Source organism: Larus michahellis, chromosome 2 (genome assembly GCF_964199755.1).
Source record: "Larus michahellis chromosome 2, bLarMic1.1, whole genome shotgun sequence".
In the NCBI taxonomy this organism is placed as follows: Eukaryota; Metazoa; Chordata; class Aves; order Charadriiformes; family Laridae; genus Larus; species Larus michahellis.
Window position 1 is genome coordinate 46,715,369 of NC_133897.1, and position 20,529 is coordinate 46,735,897.

Genomic DNA, 20,529 nt, shown 5'->3' on the forward strand with positions numbered 1-20,529 from the left:
AAAGAAAGGTAATGCTCATCTGGGATGAAAGAAAAATATACTCAATTTTTTTCTTATAATACTTTTATGTCATGCTGGAAGGTCTTACTTTTGAGTACTGTTTGACTGAGAAATTTTTTTTCCTATGTTTGAGACGCACTGATATTTCTTCTCCCAGTAAAAATGTTAGATGAGATGTTAGGAAAAGAGTGTGAAACAGCAAAACTGATTTATGACCCTCTTATGTGACACAACTTTAACCTTTTAGGATTTTTGTGTGACAATTTGCTACATTAGAAGATAGTTCTTTAATTGTTATGTCACAAAACCCCACACAGCTGCCAGATCTCTCAAACATTCCAGGACAAGCTCTCCCATTATTTTATTTTTTTAACCTTTTTCAATATATGGGGAGTATTTCTTTTATATGTAAGGATGTGTGCGTTTGGATTTTCAAAGAACACTTGGTCAAGGATATAAAAAAGAATAAAGATAAAACCTGGGCCAGGAGGTTTTAAAGATTTCTTTTCTCAAGTAACAGCTCTTAAAGGTCTTGTAAGGGAAAAAGGCAAGGTCGCAGCAAAGTAACGTTTTGAACTCTGAAAATTTTGTTCATGCTTTGCCCATTCACCCTGCTATTAGTTTGTTCATAGTTAAGATTCATGTGACTGTTGAGGGAGTTTGTGTTTGGATAAAAGATTTGAAGTGCTGTGGTCTTCAATAATCTCACTTCCATAAGCGCGTATCTTTTTAAGACAGAAATTGCATTCATTTATAAGGACTGCCTATTTTTAGAGGTGCTCACCTGCGTCTGCACACCAGGAGCCATCCTCTCGCTTTTGGAGACAGCAGGTCTTGGAGATGGTGAGCTGGCTCGCGTTGCTGTTCGGGGGTAGCGAAGCTGACAGAGCGATAGTGTATCGCAGCCGATTCCAAGGCGTGCTATGTTTGCAGCAACAGACTTGCCCTTGTGCACCAGGCTTGCTCAGTCCTATACATTTGCATCCTTTCCTCTTTCTCTGTATGCTTATCTCATTTTCCCTGAAGAACTCTTCCTTACCCACGTTTAGCACAAAAAGGGGCAGCATTTTTGCTTCATCTAGAAGCTGAAGGAAAGGCACTGTAGAATACTTTCATTTACAGTATTTCCTTAATGAAGAAAGAGAATCACTTTTCAGTCTGGTCATAAGGAAAATGAATAAATACAAATGGTCCCCAGATTCAGGAAATAAATATCTGCTTTTCCATCTGTGCAGACCCAGGACTGGTTCAAGACTCAAGGTCTGCAGGAAAAATACTTCTGTACTGCCATCCTCCTGGCTCACAGCAGGGCCAACTCGTTGCTGCTAGATGTTATTCCTGTAATGAGATAATGCCTCTTCACAGGTTTCTCTCATTCCCAGAATGAGTTCTGAAGCTGAGACACAGCCGTTTTTGGTACCATGTTACCCCGTTTAATTGTGAGTAGCAGACCAGTCACAGGTACAGTTCCTTCAGTCCCTGGACTTCTCAGATTCCTGTGATAGCACTGGTCAGCTCTGTTGAGATTCATGTGTGAAAAGTCTCAGCTTCCCACCTGTCTCTCCTTGCATATTGTGTTACAGTTTACTCAAGGACCGGTTCAGGTTTAGTCACTGGTCCAAGATCTTGTCTTGCCCATTTGAGATGCTTGAGGCATCTTATGGAGCCATGTTCAGAATTGCTGCTTAATTCATTTAAAATTGAAAGTAGCCTTCTCAGCTGAGGTCATTTCAGCCAGAGAATGAGTCAGCTGCAGGTTTTTATGGCTGATTATTTCTATGTGATAATGTTTCATAGCAACAAAGTGATGCTGAGCCCTTGCTGCTGGTTGACTCCCAAATGGTCTTAAAACTGTAATTGAATCTGTAAGTAGAGCTTTTTTTTTTTTTAATTTTATTTCAGCCTTGCTATTTGTAGGGAGATGAGAAGTTGTGCTCACTGCATGTTGCCAAAGCTGTTACACCACTGAGGTTAAACTGTTGGTTTTCTGTTCTGCCTGTAGTTCCAAAGGCCAAACTACCCACTCTCAGGAAAAAACTAAGTGAATAAGTGAATAACTTGCTTCTTGCTGTATTACCATTTTTGCTGCTATTCCTTTCTCCTGATACCTCAGAATTCAATTGCGAACCTCTTCCTGATTCAAACATGATGGTTTTTGAGATGTCCCAGATGCCCGCTGAATTCGTCAAGCAGTAAGCACTGGATTATGCTGATAGAAGTCTAGTTTTGAAGAACAGTACTGCACTGATGCAGCTGCATGTGTCCCAATGGATAGGAGAGTTACTGCTTTCTACTCTTTGTGCTGGGATTCACAGTCTCACTTGCATTGTCAACTGATAGAATGACTCGGTAGAATCACTTACTGCCTCTGTGGAGAACACAGCTTGTTCCTCCTCTCTTCCACTCTCTGTTTCCTCCCACCTCTCTTCTGGAGTCTCCACCTTTCGATGGGCTTTGTGTTCCTTAAGAACATAAGCAGTTCTGGAAGCATTTCATAGGCTGCTTTTATGTGAGCGCATGGAGAGCTAAAGCTGGGAAGGGGTGTTACTGATGAAAAACCTGATTGCATGTGTATGATCTACAAAGGGATCTGAATTAACTGCAGTATTTTGTCTCAAAAGTGAATTTTGCTCAGTTAAAGATACTCTTTTTGTCAGCTGGAACAGACCAGTTACGTTCCCAACAAGTTGAAGCAGGTCAGGAGCTAAGGCTGAACTCTGGGCTGTGCTGTGTTGCACAGATCTGCCGTGGCCATAAAAGTTGCCATGAGAATTGCATGGCTAGCTTCCAACAGCTTTAATGAAGAGCTCCTTTATAACAAGGCCAGGTACTGGTGTTCTAAAACGGAGAAAGCTGTATGTAGTTTTCTGAATACCCATTCACAGAAAAGACAGATGAAGTGGGCTTGAGGATGTACAGGTTTGTTTGCCTTTTTTTTTAAAGCTACAGTTTTTATGCAAGCTTTTCAGGAGTTGGCAGCATATCCAAACACCTGCTGCAACGTTTAATTAAAATACTCCAGCTGAATGGAAAGCTTTTCTTCTGACCTTTATTGAAAAGCAAAGGATTATTTGACTTTGCATTGTTCTGATGAAAAAAACCCTCTACTTTTTACAGGAAAAATGCAGGTGATGAGTTCCCAATATGAAAATTGTTAATTTAATTTTTCCCTACAGAATTGTTTCAGATTAGCTAGTTTTATTGCACCCATTTCAATTAATTTGTTTTGATTAAAGTTGCACAGGCATAGAGGCAACAATTAATCAATCTGCAGTTTACTGTGTGATATATCGCAATACCATTACTTTTCTCTGATGAGTCATGGACGTGACATTTTGTTCATTATTTAACATTGCATGATTCACTTTTTGGTCCAGATTAAAAAATGTGCTGTGTCCTACAGAATTTACTTGCAGCTTCAAACAGAAGTAGAGTAAAACATGCCACTTCCAAGAGAGTGAATACACAGAATAAAGCTATGCATTACACTAAAATTGTGAATCATTCAATGAACATGCTTTTGCAGTGCGGTAGAATATTCTGTTTTGTTTTAAATGTGTTTATTCAGATACTGTTTTTATCTTGGTGTTGTGAGGTGAACAGATTTTTTCAGCAGAAATAATGTTCTTGTGATCAGCTTTGAAAGCGTCATAAAACAGTTGTATGTAAAGCCAGGTAGTTGTGGGAGAAATAAGCAAATATCTCTAAGTACAATGCAAAGCATCTAGTCAGATAAGTTGCTATTCACAGTTAAAGATAAAAAATTAGGTATATATCATCTCTGAAGCATAACTGCCTGAAACATCGCTCTTAAAACTAAACCCCAGTTATGTTCTGTGTCACTTGCTGTCAAGGCGTCAGACAAAAACATCAGCTTCGATGTTTAAAATAGTTTAAATTGTAATATAGATGCAACATCACCTTTTCCTAGCATGAACTGAGGAAAAATGTCAGGTTGACTAGTCTGTAAATTGTCTCACAATCTCCATAACTAACATACAGTTTTGGGAAAAACAATGTAAGGCTTATTATAGTGATTTTTCTTTCACATGTGTACATTTTGATATCTTTGCTGAATCTGTCCAAACTCTATTGGGAGTTTTATACCATCCACTTTGGCTTGCACTAGAACAAATAAGGTTTGGTTGAGGCAGGAGCAGAGAGTCCTCAAAATCTGTGATGCCTACAGTAGGTGACAATTTCTGTTTATCACCAAACTGATTTACAATAGCTTCAAACCCCTGGCAGAAATAATGCCTCATATCTCCTTGCTAATCCCAGGTCATCCAGTCGTGTAACTGAGGAGGAATTTCTGAGTCCTGACAAAAAGAATTCCTTACAATGCATAATTACAATGGCATGCACTGTGATTTACTTGCGTCTTTTTCACAGAGAAAAATATACGGCTTAAAGGTAGAAAGAAGTATACATTTTGAGGATTAATAGAAAACAGCAAACTTTTTTTTTCTCCCCCCCCGTTTCTTGATGTGGAACATGAGGGCATTTTGACAATAAACTGTACCTGTCAGAGTGGGAGCCAATATGTAATGTTAGCAATCAGCTAAGAGGCACTTCATATGGGTTGGTATTAATCATACTGTCGATTTTAATTCCATGGGCATCCTTCTTTCCACTTTTCACTTAGAATTTATTTCAGAGCGTGATCAAAGCTCTGCTGTTCATTACATTCAGCATTAGCTAATTTGGCTTTTGGCAACTCTTATCCCAGTTCCTATTAAACACTAGCCATAAATTGAGATAAGGGTTGTGCCAAAACATTTCAGGATTATCAAATGGTAACATAGAGATGGGTTGCATTATCATGCTCCTTTCAAGACTGTTGGGTTACTGCAAAATTAACCATTAGCAAATACTTAGAAGATCCAAGACAAATTTACACCTACAGTGCTTTTTTTCATGTCTTTTGAATTGACTACAGGATGAAGCAAATGTGAGAAAAAATCATGTCAGAACATTTCTGAAAGGCTCATTTGTGTGTGTTGTGTTTTTGTAGAGATTTTTATAGACACAGTTTTGCAAGGGTGCTGTATCATAAAATATTTTGGGTCACAGAATATGCTGTGTTTATAAAACAAGATTATTAGGGTAACTGTTTTTTCCTCAAGCTGCAGTCAGTCAGAATTCTGTGTACAAGATTCGTATCAGCAACTCTTTTATTTAGAATTTTTTCTTTCAGCAGGTGTTTCTAGAACCTACTGAATGTTTAATTTTGTGTGATAGACATAAAATACAAATTTTAGGGAGAGTGTTGCTTGGGTATGTAAATAAAACACTCTACCTTACCAACTCTTCCCCCCCTCTTTTTTAATGCTTCACCATCTCAAAAAGTACTTAAACAATTCAGAGAAAGTCCTGAAAAAGTAATCTGAAAGTAGGCTTAAAGATACCAGTGTAAGAGATCTATGAAGAGCCTTGAACAGATATGTAAATGCTGAGAAATAAAGAACTAGTGGCTTTTTTGCAGCATCAGATAAGTCAGTGACAAAATTTCTATAGATTTCTGGGCTGCCTCGCATCTTAATTGCTATTGTTGGAGAAAATTGTGGAGGACAGTTGTGCATCTAAATCTTTTCAAAAAGAGTGATAAAACCAGGTACTGCTTCAGTTCATTAGTGACTGAATATGATGTATAACAGCTGTGGTTTAAACATGAGTAAGAAATAATCTATAAATAATTAGAAAATTTGTTTTTAAAGAATGTTGAATTACTAGGAAGTATGATGGTGCTGTAAGATGAAAAAATTATCACAACTATGCAATTTATCAGATTACTTGTGCTTTATTAGCGTGTGCACCAGTAGAATTTTTATTTATTTAACAGATTGCCCCTGATGACTTATGTTCAAAGTTGTATCAGGTTTAAGTACTTCCTAAGGCTTTCCAAGAGCAGGACTAAGTTTTAGAAGTAGTACTGGCTCGCTTTGCTTGCTTTCCAACCAGTATTGTAGAGCTTTTTGGAAAACAGGAGAGTGCAAAAAATATGTAAGTGCAGAAGAAATCTCCCCTCACGAGGAGATGATGTTTGCAATATTTTACTTTATTTTTTGCTTTGCTAAAACCATTGCTTATGCAGTTACTTCCTGGAAACATGAGCAGAGAATCTGCTTCCTTAGTGATTATCTTTACTTTTTTTTTTTACTTTTTTTTTTTTTTTAATCTTTCATGTTGTCTTATGTGTTAGTCTCTTGCTCAAGAGTGCTGGTCTGGAACTGGCTTTTTTCCAGTAGCGATAGTACGTGAGGCAGTTGTAGCATTTAGAATAAATTTGCTTCTTCTGAAAGAAACCAATTCCATAGTCTTGAGGCATAAGGCCAAGTCTTAACTGGAAGAAGGAGGGTGTTTCAGCGCTGCTAGAGGCCAATGCTGCTAACGTATGTGCAACTAATAAAACAACCCCCTATTCTCATGCTGTAGCTTAATACTTGTTTTTGTGATTGAAATATACCTCAAAACTGCATATTAAAGCCTGGTATCTTTTTCAGCATAGATTTCTACTTGTGAGGTTTTATAGTGGATTGGTACTAAAAATACAGACCAGGATTTTTGCCCTAATTAAAACCATTTCAGAAATGTAAATGTGAGGAGACTCTGTGCAAGCTGGCATTCATCTCTTCAGATGGGTGAATTTAGTACATAACATCGCACCACCCCCAGGAAAAGAAAATATGTATTGTGATTCAGCTGTTCAATTTTAAGACCCAGATTCAGCAAATGACTCGGGCATTATATTTTAATCTACTTTTAAGCCTGGGCTTAAATGTTTTTCTGAACATAGATATATTTATAGATATGCTTAAAACTTATCATAAGCTTAAATACTCTGTTGAGCGGGGCTAGATTTCACAAACATGCTGGTAGGGTCAGTAGGAGATCGACGATCTGCGCTTGCCCTTCTGATGGTCTGCAAAATGTTCTGTCAGAAATGTAGCTACCAGTTTTCCTTGGGCAGCCTTTGTGGGTTTGAGTGTCTGTGTTCTCATCAGCTCAGAGGAAGAAACAGATGTTCCGCTACAAATTATAAATGGACTGGATAATGCCGTGTCTGCTTACACTTTCTGACACGTTTTGTAGTAAGCTTCTGTGTAGTTGAATCGATATCTTAGCTACATTTTAATGGGGAAGGCTGAAACTCTCCCCGATGGATTTCCCCCCCCCCAGTTTGGAGATTTTGCGTTTTTACATAAATGCCTTTCTCCTTTTAAGAAAGGAGAAAATATATAAATATAAAAATGATATGAAGATAGAATATTTGTGAATATATGAAAATAAGATTACTGTTGTGTTGAGAAGGCGCATTGTATCTGTGCTCTGGAGTAGCAATGCAAAGGTTGACAGAAGGCTTACTCTGATCTAAACAATGTGCTTTATGGTGCTCCTATGAGAAAACTGCCCAAACTTGGCAAAGGTATAATTTTCTGAAACACCTTTGTTTTATGGGCTTTGTAGAGACTTAAAAAGAGCGCAGAAGGTGAAAGTGCATGAACGTTTCGCCTGTGCTGAGAGTGTTCCAGGTGAGAGCTGAGACAGACTTCCCTCTGCTGGAGCGGCGAGAGGCAGGGAGGCTGCACTTCGGTCCTAGCGTTTCCCTGGAGTTTTGGCAGGGAGGAGGAGAAAGCTTTTTCTGGCTGAAATGTGGGAGAGATGAGTTGTGCTGGTTTGGGGATAAATGGGGTAGATGAAGCATGCAGATTGTGGCAGGTGTCTGGGCTGTAGGTGCGTGCGTGTGTATGTCTGTGGGAAGAGAAGACAAAGTCTCAAGCCGAACAGGAGATGCGAAGAAGCCTTGAAAAAGGACCAACGTGAAATAACAACTTTTTTATCATTCCCCTCACCCACTTCAAGGATTTTGGACATGTGCATGGGTAAAACGAAATTTGGAAAAGAATGTCCGAGGTTTTTACTAAGGCAGATTCCGTTCCCATTTTAGAAAAATTCCATAATAATATATGGGATATGAGGTTTTAAAAGCAGCATTTATCAGAGTAGTACAAGAACGGCTCTTTTTAAAGTCCCTCAGCTGTGATGATTCTGCTCCATTAGCAAGAGTCTGTAATGAAGCCAGTTCAGTCTAACAGTGGGAAGGAAAGTTTGGTCATGCTTTCTTTTTATGTATGTTGCAGAAATATTTGCTCATAAATTTATTTTATTGCTGTCTATTAAAGACAATTTAATTTAATTGAACTTCCTGAGCTTTACGGAAATTTTTCTTTGCCTGTATTGCTCCCTTGACAGAATTATTTTTCACTTTCCTCCCGCCTTTTTCCTACTCTCGGAAAGATGCAGAGCCTCAAAGCTACAGACTGTTGCCATAGACGGACAGAAACGTGGGGGTTTTTTTTCGGTCTGTTCTTAGTGTTTGGTCTTAGCGTAGTTTAATATCAGAATATTGCGATGCGGGGTCCTAACAAAGAATTTAGTGATCTCCCTGCCTTCTGCTCTGACAGCAACATTAACCTCCAGCCATAGTTTCCTTTACATTTGCAAAGGTATTTTGCATATACCCGTTGAAAATAGAGGTTTAAAGTGATTTGCTATTCTCAGGTGTTGGCTTTTGTGTAGAGTTCCTTATCTATGCAAAGCTACTAACCAGTGACCCTCTTGTTTCATAGTATGTACTGGTTCTAGGCTCGACTAGGTCCAGATTTCTGATTTTAATTGCAAGTTTTTATAAGTATTAGAATCTAAAAAAAAAATAGGTTTTTGATACAAAATTTTATTAAAGTCTCTCCAAGCTGACGTTTGGCATGCACTTTATCAGCTAACTAGCAACACAGCTACTGCTTATGTTCTTTTTTCTTTTTTTTCAGTTGAGTAGATTTTGACAGGAATTGCTGCAGTAAGACCACTATAGAAATCAAATTAGCTGTTCAAAATTCCAGGAATTTAACCCTAATTTGCATTTTCTGTTTTAGAATAGATGAGGTTGGGGACCCAGTGCTGCAAAACACAGCTGCTGCTTCTACTCTTGTCGGTGGCTTTGCAGAACAGAATAGTTCTTCTGGCTCTCTAAGCACCTGGCACAAGACCACAAAGAGTTTGATGGCACTGCATTTATCGAGGGGGAGAGACTCATTCTTTTTTCTCTCTGTGCCCGCTTGGCAGATTGCAAAATAGGAGGGGACTTTGCTGTTGGCATCGGAGCGCTTACAGCTTGTGTGAATGTTATCCTGGGTTTTGCTCGCAGTGAAATAGTCCTCTTGTAATCATGAAGGGCATGTTCTTGGAAGCAACGCCGCTTTTTAATGGTTGCAGTTAGAAATAATGGTTGCGTTTGTAACTCGATTTAACAAAAAAAAAAAAAGGGGAAATAAAAAACCCAAACCCAACTCTATGAAGAAATGTCAGTATTGGACAAATAAATTTGCACTAGTTGTGTAGAAAATTTGAATAAACTTTCGTATGCTCCTTTTATAATATATTCATACTAGTGTTAATGTAACTTTGCACTACGAAAGAGAATTTTGCTGTCTATCCTGGTGATTTATACTGTACTCTTAAGACATTTCTTTTTTGAAAGCAGATGTCTCCTCTTTGTGGCTCTGACTTGCAGGAATTGTACTAAAACAAGATTAAGAAATCAGTATGGAATATGAATGATATACTTTTTCCTTCAATTTCTCTTGAATAACTACTTACATTTCCTTAGTCAAATAGCAATTCCAAAATGTGATATAAGCTGTTAATAAAATTAGATACATTTTCTTTTAAAGAGGTTTCATGAATTGTATGACCCACATTCATCATTTCTGCCAGTTCCCTTCACAATTTTATTAATATTACTCCTAATTTGCAAACAGGAACAGCTGGAGAAGTTATCCGAGGGAGGCTGTTGCTCTGATGTCTTTTTTCAGGTTCACTGGGACTTATGAGGTGGAATTGAACTGAATTTGCAGTCTGTTAAGTCCAGACTTAAGTCTGTGTTTTCTGGGGTCACAGCCTTGCACACAGGGACATCCCACACAGTTCTGAGCACTTTATGACTGATAAAGCTTTGTTTTGATGGGAGGGAAAAGAACATAAAAAAAGCTATTCTGAGGGGTAAACCAAAGGTCTACCTAACCCAGTCATCTTTTTTTACAGTGGCCTGTGGTGGATGCCTAGGAAAGACAGTAGGGCAAATAAAAGTAGTGACTTTCCCCATCCGTACTCCAACTTTCGAGCCCTCTCTGGCTTGAAGACTTTCTGAATCAGAGGTCCTGCCTTTGTGTTTAAGGCTATATCCTCGTGTTTAGAGGCTATGAGTTGTGCTAGCATGAAAACTACCTTATTTTCTGACAGCTAGTTTGTGTCAAAGGCGTTTTTCAGTACATGTGGGTGACGGGTAGCCTATTGCCAAAACACCTATCCCTGGAATACTGCTGAACTGCTGGATTCTGGTTAGTCGATACAACAATAAAACTCTTCACATGGTGAAGTAGTTAAAACACGTTGCCCTTTTAAATCTATTTTTAAGAATACGGTGGTTTCCTGGATTAACTGCAGCATTTTTGTTGGTTTTATTTCTGGTTTCCCTAGATGTGTCTTCTGTTCCTTCCTTACGCCTATCAAAAATGGGGAAAACTTAGTCAGTCTCTGTTCTCCACAGTATTGTTTACATTTCCCTGAAATGGTTTTGATTTATTTTCTTAAAAATTGTTTGGATTTGGAGCTACTTTGAAGTCTCTGTGTTAAGTTACTAGCTTGGCTTATGTTTTCAAGGCTCTTCAAGAGACAGTGGCCGAACAGTGATAGTTCCAAAATTTGGTTCGTGCTCTTTAATATGATAAAAAACATGATTTTTTTTCTTTTGTATAGCAAAGTGAGATGAACCCCAGTCCAACCAACTTTGGGCAGCTAGAAGCTATGTTTTGTGATGCTGAGTCTTTTTTTCAACTGAAATGTCCATTGTAATTTTTCAAATAAATATCCCTGTCCAAATCCTCAGTTTCTGCTAGTTCTTTGAGTCACTTACCTTAAATGTAAGATTTTACCCTAATCCTGTTATCTAGTTTTGAGTTACTCCAAATTTGGTCTCCTTATTTTCCTGTTTCCAAACCAAAATTGTATCTGTAGAATTAGTTATTCTCCTTCAACCTGTGATTCCTTATGACTCCATTCTGCATAGGAGTATTGTTTGTCTTATTTTTTTATTATTGTCTTCAACATGTTACTTTTTTCCATTTAAGAGATTCCTCCAATGCTAGCTCTGAGACATCTTTTATTATTATGTATTTCTAGCATAAACCAACATTGTTTGCTATAATTTTTTTTGCAAGAAAAGCTCCTTAGCGGCGGACACTGTTAGGTTCAGTGGGGAAACAAAATTTGTGTGAGTGGGAGAATGTTTTACTGTTGATGTAATTTTTTATTATTTTTTTTTAATAATGAGGTATTACCCATTGCATTACACAGCAGACATGCTAATTGCTTCATTAACCTCTTAATCTGTGTTCAGGTTTTCACTGATGATGTATTACCGTTACATTAATTTTCAGCCTTCCTTTCACCTCTTTAAAAAAAGTATTATGCCTTGCACTAATAGTTTGTTTCCTAGATCTAACAACTATTTTTCTGTAATATGTTTTTAAAAATAATTTCATGTATGGCTCTTTGTTGTTGTTTTCTTACTTGTTACTATTATCTGATTTTTTACTTTGTCTTCCTTATTTATTGGAATTGGCTTATTCAGAGTTTTGCTAGCACTCTTGTGAAGTCTGTAATGGTTTTGCTAGCTTTTTGCTCACGTAATTCCAGAATCTCAGAGATTTTTGGTCTGTGTTTCAGAAAAGAGCACTGATCTGTCCCATTTTATGGAACCTGAGCACATGCTTAAAGTTAAGCACGTATATTTAAGTGTTGCCTTACATTGGTCAGGGTTTTCTCAGCTAGGAGCAAGTTCTTGTGTGCAAACATGCAGCATACTGTTAGCTCAGCCCTTGATAAAATAAGATTTAATGATTCTAGTTTAGGTTATATTCATATTTGACAAAAATGAAGAAACAAAACCACTGACTTGACATTTGACAGTTTGACGGTTTTGGTGAGATGAGGGCAATGGTGCATGTTTAAGTGAAATTTAAAGACTGGTCACTGACTAGGTTCAACAGAACTTCATGCTTGTTTTCTCTTAAATCAGATTATAAACTTTTGTGATAAATTTTGACTGATTTGGCATCTTATATGTGGAATGTTTCTCCATTTCCTGGAAGGTTTCTGTTCATGAGTATGCCAGTTCTTTAAAGATCGTATTTTATTTTGTTTTGTTCTCTTCTAATGCTTTCTCAGGAGTGCTTTTAGGTTTTAATAACTTCCCTAATGCAGAAGATTCTGGGTTTGTTCATATTTTTTACAATATACTTGTTTAATTTATATCATGACATGTGCACATGTGTGCGTGCACAGATGTATGTTTTTATAATTGCATCTAATTATATGTAATTATATTTGTGTGTATGTATGTCTTGGTTTCAGTTGGGATAGAGTTAATTTTCTTCCTAGTAGCTGCTGTGTTTTGGCTTTAGTATGAGAATAATGTTGATAACACAGACTGGTTTAATTGTTGCTAGGTAATGATTCTATTAAGTCAAGGACTTTTTCAGCTTCCCATAGAAGCTGAGAGGGAGCATAGGCAGGACAAGGTGGCCAAGGGAATATTCTGTACCATAGGTGTCATGCTCAGGATATAAATGGGGGTTGGCGGGGGGGCAGGGATCCGCGATCGCTGCTTGGGACAGGCTGGGCAACCCGTCATTGGGTGGTGAGAGCAACTTGTGTTGCATCATTTTTTTTTTTATATTCTTTTACCATTATTATCATTATTATTTTTTTCCTCATTCATTGTTGTTCTACTAAAGTGTCATTATCTCAACCGGTGAATTTGTTGTGTTTTTTTTTTCTTCTTCTCCCTCTTCTTCCTACCCTACTTGGCGCTGGGGGGAGAGAGTGAACAAACAGCACCCTGTCCTAGTTGCCGGCTGGGGTTAAACCACAACAGTGTATATATATGTAAAAATTTCACTATGAAACTACACGTTCTGGGTGTCGTAATTTAATTTCTATGCACCAATAATATGTTTTAAAAGCTATTACTTTATCTGGAATCACAAATATAAAATTGAATTTTAAATTTATAGTACACAGTGAAAATAGGATTATTATGAAAATAAGCCAAACTGTATGTGTTTATATTCAAATTACGAATGACTGTAAACAGAAAAAAAGCGGAGTAGCTAAGGCTCAATGTGGTTATAGTATGCTATCCATGTTGTACATGTCACAAGAAGTAATTGTTTATACCTCTATTACTAGGATTTGGAAATAGTATTATGCTGTTCTCTGCATGCTTCAAACTCTATAGAATAATATTTTTCTTCTTACTTTTTTTTTCTAGCACTTGCTACTAGCGATAAAGTTTATCATGGCATTTGTAATTCCGGATAAACCAAGAGATATCCAGATAAAACTGGCCAAATTGGAGTTTGAATCTCTAGAGGCTCTCAAACAACAGGTAAGAGCAACTGATGTGTATAACAGTGAAAAACATAGGTGGCCTGACAGAAAGGTAAACTAGGGAGTTTCTGCTTTTGTTTTACGTGGATAAATACATAAATCCATGGATGTTGAAATTCCTGTTTACATTATATTAAGATTAGCTAGCTAAAGGTGTTCCACCTCTGCCCCACAGGTTGCGGTGGTAGAGCTGGGGTGGCTGAGTGGAGCATGGAACTGGTAGCACAATGTACAGCACAGGGGATTAAATAAATAGAAAACAGCGCTGGTTTACTTGTACACATTGGGTTGTAAACTGTAGCATTTCAGATAGATAATGCTTCATTTTTTGCCAATCCATCACCGCTTAAGAAGCGGAGCAAAGAGCTGGAAGATTTATCTGTCCTGTCAACCCACCAATGTATGTGAGTCAACACCAGGAAAATGGTCTTCCTTTTCAGGCAGCTTGAAATTTCTGGTAATATAGCAACTTGAAATGTCTGTTGTCCTTGTGTGTGCAAGCATACACTTGTGTGTGCAAGCATACACAACATATGTTGTCACTTTTAAAGGACATTGGGCTCTATGAAACCTTGTTTCATCCCCTGAAGGTACTTGTTGTTGCAACACTAGTATTTCTTTTATTGCTGAAATACCTTCACAAATAAACAGTTAAAGTAGCTCTAATATAAACAGAAATTGTGAACAGACTCAATGAGAACTAAGTATGTATGAGGGAAAGGTAATGTTGCCTTACTTTCCTGTCCATACGATAATCTTATTTTATTGCATAAATAAGGTATATTTTACAATATACTTAACAGGCATTCCCAAGCAATTTAGGAAAATGAGGAACTAGATTCTTCTACTGAAAATTTATGTTTTAACAAATGATTCCATGGAGAGAGTGCTGGACATCAAAAAAGGTGAAGAATCAGATTAGCTTCAGTAGGATTCCAGTATTCTACAGAGCTGGTTTTGCAATGGCAGCATGCTTTAGGAGTTTCTGACTGTACTATGCTGGATAGGATTTCTCAGCTACCTTACTTACCAGAAAAAAAACCCAACAGCATGGAGCTTCAGAGACAGGCTCACCTATTTATTGTTAGCTCAGATATTTTTACGCTGCAGTGCGTAGTTTTACATGAACATATTCTTTGTGTGCTCCACATACAGATGTGTAACCTCCTCTGTACTGGGTATTTTGTGTAGAATGGGAGGTGACTTTTTAAAACATCTACCATAGCTGCATTTGACAAAATGATCTCTTAATTCTGGACAAACTAAGCCTGTAAACAGTACACTGCCTCTTCTAGTTAAAACCCCACAGTTTTTTGTGTTACTAGAACATCGCTGTTGAGGTCAGCACTGTCTTCCATAATCAGCCATAGCAAACAAAATCCAAATTACTATTGAATCTAATGCCTTGATAGTTTTGTTTTGCCTTTCTCTAGTATGTCAATGTGAAGTTACCAGCAGCTGGTCACGGATCTCATGTACCTCATGTACTTTTTAGATAATATTAAAAGGAACAGGACTACATTACTGTTTTAGTTGTTCATTCTCTGTTTTCATTTTGTAGACAGGCAAAACTAGGTCATCCACTGGAATCTTAAGCTTAAGTGAATATAGTCACCTTTGGTTATAATGTGCCAACTGGAATATATACGGAGTCTCTTGCAATTGAGTGTGCGTGTCAGCAGTTAGGACTTCATCTCCTATTCCTGCATATGTGCATTTCCTACAATAATATGTGCCTGATTCCCAGTTCTTCAGGGTTGTTTCATTAATTCGGTAGTGACAAGTTAGTCTGAATTTCAGTAAGAACCAGATGCCTGGCAGTTCTCATCTAATACTTTCAGGCTTCCTACAGGATCCAGGAAGAATACTGGCTGGTTTTCAGGTGCCTTGGTAGGTACTTCAAACACAAGTGTCTACCATCACCTTTTCAGATTTTCTCTGATTAATACCGTACTATGTGTCCCATAGACATGTGGAGACTTGGTCTTTTTCTCCAGTGCCTTAATTTTTTGAGTGAAACATACCTGCATTTAAAAGTAACACATTGGCAGTGCAAAAAGATACCAAAGTGTTTATTTTAGAAGCACGATTTCAAGTTCTTCCTCTTGTTATTGAGAGTTGTCATGGTAATTTATGCTGTATATCTTACTTTCAAGCAAAAAACACCAACAACCCCCCCCAAAACAGCTGTTTAAAAAAAACACAGACATAAAAGTCTGGGGCAAATGTGTTGTGGGACCACGTGTTATGCAGACACTGGTTTATATGTTTCTGTGCAAGTATGCATCACATTCCTCTCTTGATGTTATCCAGACGTGCGTGCCGTTGTGTTTCACCATGAGCTTTTAGAGTACTGCTGTCTTGGGATGTAGCTATTAGAAGGGTTTTAACACCATCAGACTGTAAACCTCTAAGATGCCAAAACAGATTACTAGGCTCCATATATAGCGCATGGAGAGAAAGTCTCCTAATACAGCTACTTTGAACAGTTGTATTGATCATGTTTGGGATCCTTAACTTTTGACAGTGTAAGCACCTTTACATTTTCATTAATGCTAAGCTAATTGCTTTTTAACCCGGTGCAGTGGGACAGTAACTATTCTGCATCCAAATCCATTTAAGACTGAGTTAGTGTCTATTTGAAAGGGATTTTAGGGAATACAGTGTCTCAGCTTCCTAATAGAGATGAATGATCATCATTAGAGCTTGTTAAAACCTCCTATACAGTGAAAAATGGCATAATTAAAAAAAATCATTTTATATTGGAATGACAGAACTTCTTGAAGTTCTCAAACTTTAAGAATGGTTTTCGGAAGTTCTGAAATATTTCTTTTAAACATTTCTTTACTTAGTTTGTGTTAAGACTGTTGAAAGGGAGTGGACTGCTGAATGAGTTGTAATAATTTGATCTATTTTTCAAAATACAACAAAGTATCATAAGAAAGTTTGTTGACATGACTCAAGACAAAATACTTTAACCTTTCTGAATCCTAATTGGGGAAAGTACTACATCTGTAGACTTTGCTTCTGCTTCAAACTTCCCTGATGTCGTTCAATGTGAAGAATGGTAGAGGAAGCTGGTTATACTCCATATTTAGAGAGGCTGGGTCAGAGAATAAACTTAATGTGAGCTCTTTAATAGAGAACTAAAGAGAATATGGATCAAGATTTTTGGAAGAGGAGCAAGAGTGATTGCATTCACAGTCCCTAAACTGTTGTCAGCTGCTTCGTCACCCGAAAGGAAGCCTGGATGCTGGGCAGCTAGAAGTGGGTACTGTCTGTGCTAGGGTGATGTACCCTTTTCTGGTGAACAACACGATCCTTTTTAGGGAAGTAGCTGGGCAGTAAAGTGGGGTGAGGTGCCTGAGACTCCCCTTGCTTCTTTGCAGTACTCTGCTCTGTGGCATCTATTTCTTGCAAGTGCAGAAGCATGCCATGCTCTTTTGTCTGGTTCCTATTTTAAGGAAGAGAGACCAAGTATAGGTGTGCCTGCAAGCAGCAAGGGAACAGTCAGTTAATTCTTCCATGGTTCAGGAATTACCATATAGGCGTAGGTGAGGACCAATGCTGTAAAACTAGTGTGAGGACTATCTAGCATTTTCAGGGCAGTGAGAATGAAAGCTCCAGTGATAAGCATTTTAGCTTCTGGACAGATCAAAGCTTACTGAATAGACAAAAGGCCCTCATGGTTGGAGATGGGTCAGCAGTCCATCCGTATAAAAGGTCTAAGTTCCAGAAACACAAGACAACCACAGATTAAACAGCATACCTTGCATTTTGTGGACTAGATTACAGTCGTGTTTTCAGGTATTATGAGCTCTTCCCAGTATTACCTTCTTCCCATTGAGGCAAACATCAGAGTAATACCTTCTTTCTGCACTGAAACTAGACCCAGGCAAAGGAAATGAGAGAGTAATTACGTGAAAATAATTATTGATGCAATCATTTTTTGAGCATGAAATACAGAGAGTAGCAACTCCAACATGGTGTATAACTAGTAGCCATTTTTCAAGGAAGGAAAAATACTTTTTAATGGTGGGGAATGGTGTATCTTTTCACAACGTGCAACTACCTAGACTGCATCAGTATTAGCTCTGAAAGCAAAAACTTATTGATGTAAAAATGCTTGTGGCTTTTATGGTACTTTTGCATTAAAAAAATATGAATTATATAAATTGGATAAAGATGTTTTTCCTAGAGCATCTCCTTCATTATCTCAGCAGAATAAATATAGCCCTGATAGTAACCACAGAGAAATAAATTTTAGTGCAAGAGTTTGCTTTTTCAGAGAAACTACAGGGGGGAAAAAAACCTGTCCTTAAGCTGCAGCAGAAAAGCTGCATCCCTTCCCAGTTCCCTCCCCACTCCAGCTCTTACCTTCAAGGGGACCTAATCTATAAACATCCCGTCATCCCTGGGCTCTAGCTTCCTTTCTTTGTGTTCTGACCATCAGTAGCCAGGATCTTTTAACAGGAATGCCTTTTCCTTCTGATAAATGAAGCCTTTCAGTGCTTTCCCTGAAGAAGCGCGTTCGTCTGTTGGATATCTGGTGTCCATCTGTAAATGCTCCACCAGAAAGAGACTCCAGGTAGATAACATGCTCATGAGCAAAGGGCCCGGTCACCTGATTGACAGTTGTTATCCTTCCTCAACTGCCAGTAATGAAAAAGATCAAGCTCATTGAACTCTAGCCAGGAAAATATGCCTCCTTTATCCTCCCTGGTGTATTTCTTTTCAGAGTGAGATAAAGCAATGTAGTCATTCAGCCTGGGCCAAGTGGAAAAAGACCTTTTGCTGTTTCATACAGTATCTCCCATGGTGGTTGTACCATCTACGTCCAACTGCTTAATGGTGCTAGTACAGTCTGAATATCCCTAAACAATCACCTCAATTGCTTCAGAGTGAAATCTAGGTGTTTTTAAGTCAGTAGTGCTCCTTCTTAATGATTTCCAGCAGAATAACAAGCGTTCCAAAGCAACAGTAGGTGCAACATTGACTAGGATTTTTCCAGCAATGTCATCCATTTCCTGAAAATTAGTCTGATGTGTTTCAGTTCCCTCTCCAGGAAATGCAGGAACTGGAGAATGCTGTGACGGATCTCTGCATCATTTTTGTTGACCAAAGGCCTCTTTAAAACATGATAGTGTGTTATTTACCTTCTTTTTGAAAGGGATGGTGAGACAATGACAGAAAGAGGCAGATGTCTGTCTGCCTAGGTGCAGTCATATGGAAAGTTTTAACTCTTTCTCCCTGCTTCTACAGGTATTCTGGCATGTAGAAGTTGTTATTCCCTCCAATAAAAGCCTCCTGCTTCAAGTAATTTCGGTGCTTTAACGTTGCAATTCACTGCATTGCAGCAGTTTGAATAATTGCAGAGCTTTCTGGTTGCTGACTGCAGTGGCTGGACCTTGTTGTTTCCCCTGGGAATAGCACCCACTAACACTAATGATGTCCTTTCCAGAAGGAATACACCAAGTTGGAATGTGCTGGCCCATCTGGACAGATGCTGCTAACTTAAGGGTCTTCTGCACTGGGCAACATTTATGCTCGCTCCTTGCACCTCTTCAAGCTGTTGTTCTTGCAGAGATTTTCTATTTACTAACGTGTCATGTGTCTCAGAATATGACCATGGGTGTGATGGGCCAACATAGCTGCTTGAACTGGCAGTAAGCCTCAGAAATGTCCCTTTTTTGGTGGGGTTAGGAAGAAAACAGGATATTTTTTTTAAGCCATTTAACATTGGGAAAGCATGAGTCATTAGTGCTTAACACCCTACTTATTTATCTTGCAAAATGGGAACTAAAGACAGTTCTTGTGAGGCTGAAACAAACTCAATGGATTACTGCCTCATTCAGTGCTGTAATTACCAGAATTAGGGGGCTCAGAAAAGGACTACCTGTAGCTTCATGACTACCCACAAAATGCCACTGATAATAAAAGCAGAAGCTTATTCCACGCTCGCTGGCAATGCTGAGCTAACACAAGGCTGCAGTCAGACAGGAGGAAAGGCAAGCAGCTGAAATGAAAATATTTCATTCAAACAATAGAAGATTTGCAAAACAACCTGTAGGAAAGGCTGGTAAAACTTGAGCTCAAACATTGGATTTAGGTTAAAACTGAATGAGATGAAATAAATAAACTTGCTTTATGTTTTGACCAAAAAAGAAAATCCTTAAAAACATTATTGTTTCTAAAGAAAAAGTATTTTTAATAAAAAGTAATTTTTTTTCAGCAAAAATGCATGGCTGCACTTTTTTTTTTAATAGGCTCTACTGTTAGTGTAACCAGACATAATTCACAGCTGATATTAAAACAGAACCACTACTAATCATTCTTGGTTGCTGTAGGACTTTCTTAAGAGTCCAAACCAGTTAATTCAACTTTGCCAATGCAATTTTTCCCTAGTGACTAGTCAGAATGCTTTCAGACATGTCAATATAACATTTGCACGTGTTTGGTTGCAGTGGGGGTATAATGCAAGTAAGATTCATTGTTTTTTCATAACAGAGGTTTTTTAAGCACAGAAAGACTTGCACCCTGTCATAGGAGAACAGATTGCATTCAAACAATAGTTTTGCCGGTGTACTTTAGACATGAATTCCTTTAATGTTGGACCTTTCTTGAGGGTATGTTTCTGAAAATTACTTTCAATATAAAAGCGTTAGCAAAACCAAAATAAATGATGATCCTTTAAGAAAAAAAGTAAAATCAAAAGCCCATTTATTTGGGAAGAAGGTTTTTGTGTCCCCATTTGTGACTTTTCAACTGAAGGTGAGATGACACCAAGTCTGTCTGGTTTGCAGATAAATTAAACTTTTAAATATGGAACCCTTGAGAGCTAACAGTATAAATACACTTTTAAATAGATGAGTATAATGTGATGGTAGCTGATACTTTTGCATGATCTTAATGGGAACAGAAGCAAACAGTGCACCAACTCCCAGCAGGTGTAATTTTCTTTTCCAACAATCCATTCGTTCTCTGTTCCTATTGCCAGGGGTAAAACTGTCCATCAAGTTA

The 20,529-nt window shown here is 38.0% G+C and overlaps 1 protein-coding gene across 1 annotated transcript in view; it reads left to right on the forward strand.

The window, feature by feature from the left end:
• ANO10 (anoctamin 10) overlaps nucleotides 1-20,529 on the forward strand; it is a 131,621-nt gene that overhangs the window by 69,305 nt on the left and 41,787 nt on the right. The window contains exon 12 of the mRNA XM_074575125.1: nucleotides 13,391-13,507. Coding sequence (XP_074431226.1) covers nucleotides 13,391-13,507 — 117 coding nt within the window. The remainder of the gene's footprint in view (nucleotides 1-13,390; nucleotides 13,508-20,529) is intronic.